This window comes from Engraulis encrasicolus, chromosome 11, assembly GCF_034702125.1.
Source record: "Engraulis encrasicolus isolate BLACKSEA-1 chromosome 11, IST_EnEncr_1.0, whole genome shotgun sequence".
In the NCBI taxonomy this organism is placed as follows: Eukaryota; Metazoa; Chordata; class Actinopteri; order Clupeiformes; family Engraulidae; genus Engraulis; species Engraulis encrasicolus.
This window is the reverse complement of record NC_085867.1, coordinates 44,943,115-44,945,614: the sequence shown is the minus strand read 5'-3', so window position 1 is coordinate 44,945,614 and position 2,500 is coordinate 44,943,115. Positions and strand designations below refer to the sequence as shown.

Here is a 2,500-nt window from a genome sequence, read left to right as displayed (position 1 = left end):
CACCCTCTCCGAGAGAGAGAGAGAGAGAGAGAGAGAGAGAGAGAGAGAGAGAGAGAGAGAGAGAGAGAGAGAGAGAGGGGGAGAGAGGATTTGGGACTCCTTTCATGGGGATTCCTCAATCCGTCTCTAGCAGCCTCCAACTCCCCCTGCCCCCCACCCCTTTCTGTTTTCCTTCTGCTCCCCTGACACAGTGACCTCACTTCCTGTTTACAGAGGAAGCCGTCAACCGAGGAATGTGCTGATACCCTCTGTCAGGGTTAGAGAGTGTGTTTGTGTGTGTGTAGTATAGCTACCTGGGGAATCATGGCATGTGTATGTGTGTGTGTGTGTGTGTGTGTGTGTGTGTGTGTGTGTGTGTGTGTGTGTGTGTGTGTGTGTGTGTGTGTGTGTGTGTGTGTGTGTGTGTGTGTGTGCAGTATAGCTACCTGACGGTTTGTGTGTGTGTGTGTGTGTGGGTGTGTGTGTGTGTGGTGTGTGTGCATGCATGTACATGGGGGTTCATGGAGTGTGTGTGTGTGTGTGTGTGTGTGTGTGTGTGTAGTACAGCTACCTGACGGTTTGTGTGTGAGTGTGTGTGTGTATAGCTTGGGGGTTCATGGTGTGCGTGCGTGCGTGCGTGCGTGCGTGTGCGTGTGGCTACCTGGGGGTTCATGGTGTGTGTGTGTGTGTGTGTGTGTGTGTGTGTGTGTGTAGCTACCTGGGGGTTCATGGTGCTGAGGACGTTCTGGAGAATCTGCATGTCTTGAAGCTGCAAACCAGCCTTCAACTCCTGATGAAACACACGCACGCACACACACACACAGACACACACACACACACACAAACCATTAGTCTAGCCTTCAACTTCTGATGAAACACACGCACACACACACAGACACACACCATTCAGTGTTTCCCACAGAATTTTTGGAAACTATGGGGGCAGCCGGGATTTTTTTGTTGGGGGTGTATTTCACGCGGGGCAATGGGTGGAGGGGTTCACGCGGCGTAAAAAAAAAAAGAAAGAGCACAGATAAGAATTTAGGAGCACTGTGAAATTGTTAACGCACAGACAAAAAGGGTCTAAGAGAGTAGGCTATAGGCCTACCTTTTCCCCAACACACATAGGCGTACACATTCTACAACAGGGCCAGTTTTTCAAAATTCCTCCCATAAAAGGGTAAAAGGGCTGAACAACATATTACACATTTATGTCTATATTCATTACACATTCATTTCTATATGCAGCCCGATGTCTCCTCTGCTGTGTCAATGAAGGCCTGCTGCCTAACTCATTATAATACAACTGTAAAACAAAGCCTGGGGAGTGTCAGTAAACTCATCCCAACTGTCCCTTCTCTCAAGGTTTTTTTATTACTCCCAAACTCGAGTTAACTACAACAACTTGACTAGGCTTTTCATCCCTCTCTCATGGTTTTCTCTATAGGATGTATTTACTCCAGGAGGAAAATGCGAAGGAAATCGTTTTTCAAATCGTTTAATAGAAAACGGAAATCGTTTAAAAAAAAAATATATATATATATATATATATATATATATATATATTTTACATTTTCGAAACTATGGCGGCCAACTTTAAACTATGGCGGTGCGCCATAGTTTCCTTAATGTGTGGGAAACACTGCCATTAGTCTAGCCTTCAACTCCTGAACACACGCGTACATGTAGGTCACGGATTCGAACCCCGAGTGGTGCAGGATCACCTCTGTGTCACACGCGCACGCGCACGCGCACGCGCACACACGCCGTCTCCAGCTCCTGATAAGACACACACACACACACCAGGTTGTCTTACCGGGGGCAGTGAGTCGAGTACGTCTTTGGGGTGTAGTCTGGCATGAGGGGGATTGGGGGGGTGCAGCTCTGATGCTTTGGGGGTCTCCATCTTGGTTGGCATGGTAACCTCCCCCTCCATCGTGGTCGCCATGGTGAACTGCTCCACTCTCCTCGTGAACGACGCCAGCTCACCCTGAAACACGTCCAGGTAGCCCTCCTGACCCGTCTACACACACACACACACACACACACACACACACACACACACACACACACACACACACACACACACACACACACACACACACACACACACACACACACACACACACACACACACACACACACACACACACACACACACACGTTAGCCCTGGGAATTATGTTAGTACAAAGGAACATTATTGCCAAAGCAGAACAGGATTTTCAAAAGTTGGGGTGTCTGATGCACGCTAACACATGCACACACACAGACATACAAACACACACACCAGCAGTCACAGAGAGGAGAGCAATTTATGGCAATTTATCATAAAATGGCTGCACACGCACACGCACACACACACGCACGTAATTTATAACACCTTGATAAAAAGTTTGCGCCGTCTTCAAACAAAACGACCTGAATGTCGAAGATAAAAATAACCAGCAAAGGAAACTTAGCCAAGGAGCCCCTCACACACACGCTGTCTCTCAAACACACACACACAAACGGTCAAAATAC

The 2,500-nt window shown here is 47.8% G+C and overlaps 1 protein-coding gene across 2 annotated transcripts in view; it reads right to left on the bottom strand.

Moving 5' to 3' along the window:
• Positions 1 to 2,500, bottom strand: part of cdc37l1 (cell division cycle 37-like 1) — a 10,906-nt gene that overhangs the window by 1,903 nt on the left and 6,503 nt on the right. For both annotated transcript variants that reach the window (XM_063210738.1, XM_063210739.1), the window contains exons 6-7: positions 1,796 to 2,002; positions 698 to 769 (exon numbers count right to left, since the gene is read on the bottom strand). In XM_063210738.1, the coding sequence (XP_063066808.1) occupies positions 698 to 769; positions 1,796 to 2,002 (279 nt within the window). The remainder of the gene's footprint in view (positions 1 to 697; positions 770 to 1,795; positions 2,003 to 2,500) is intronic.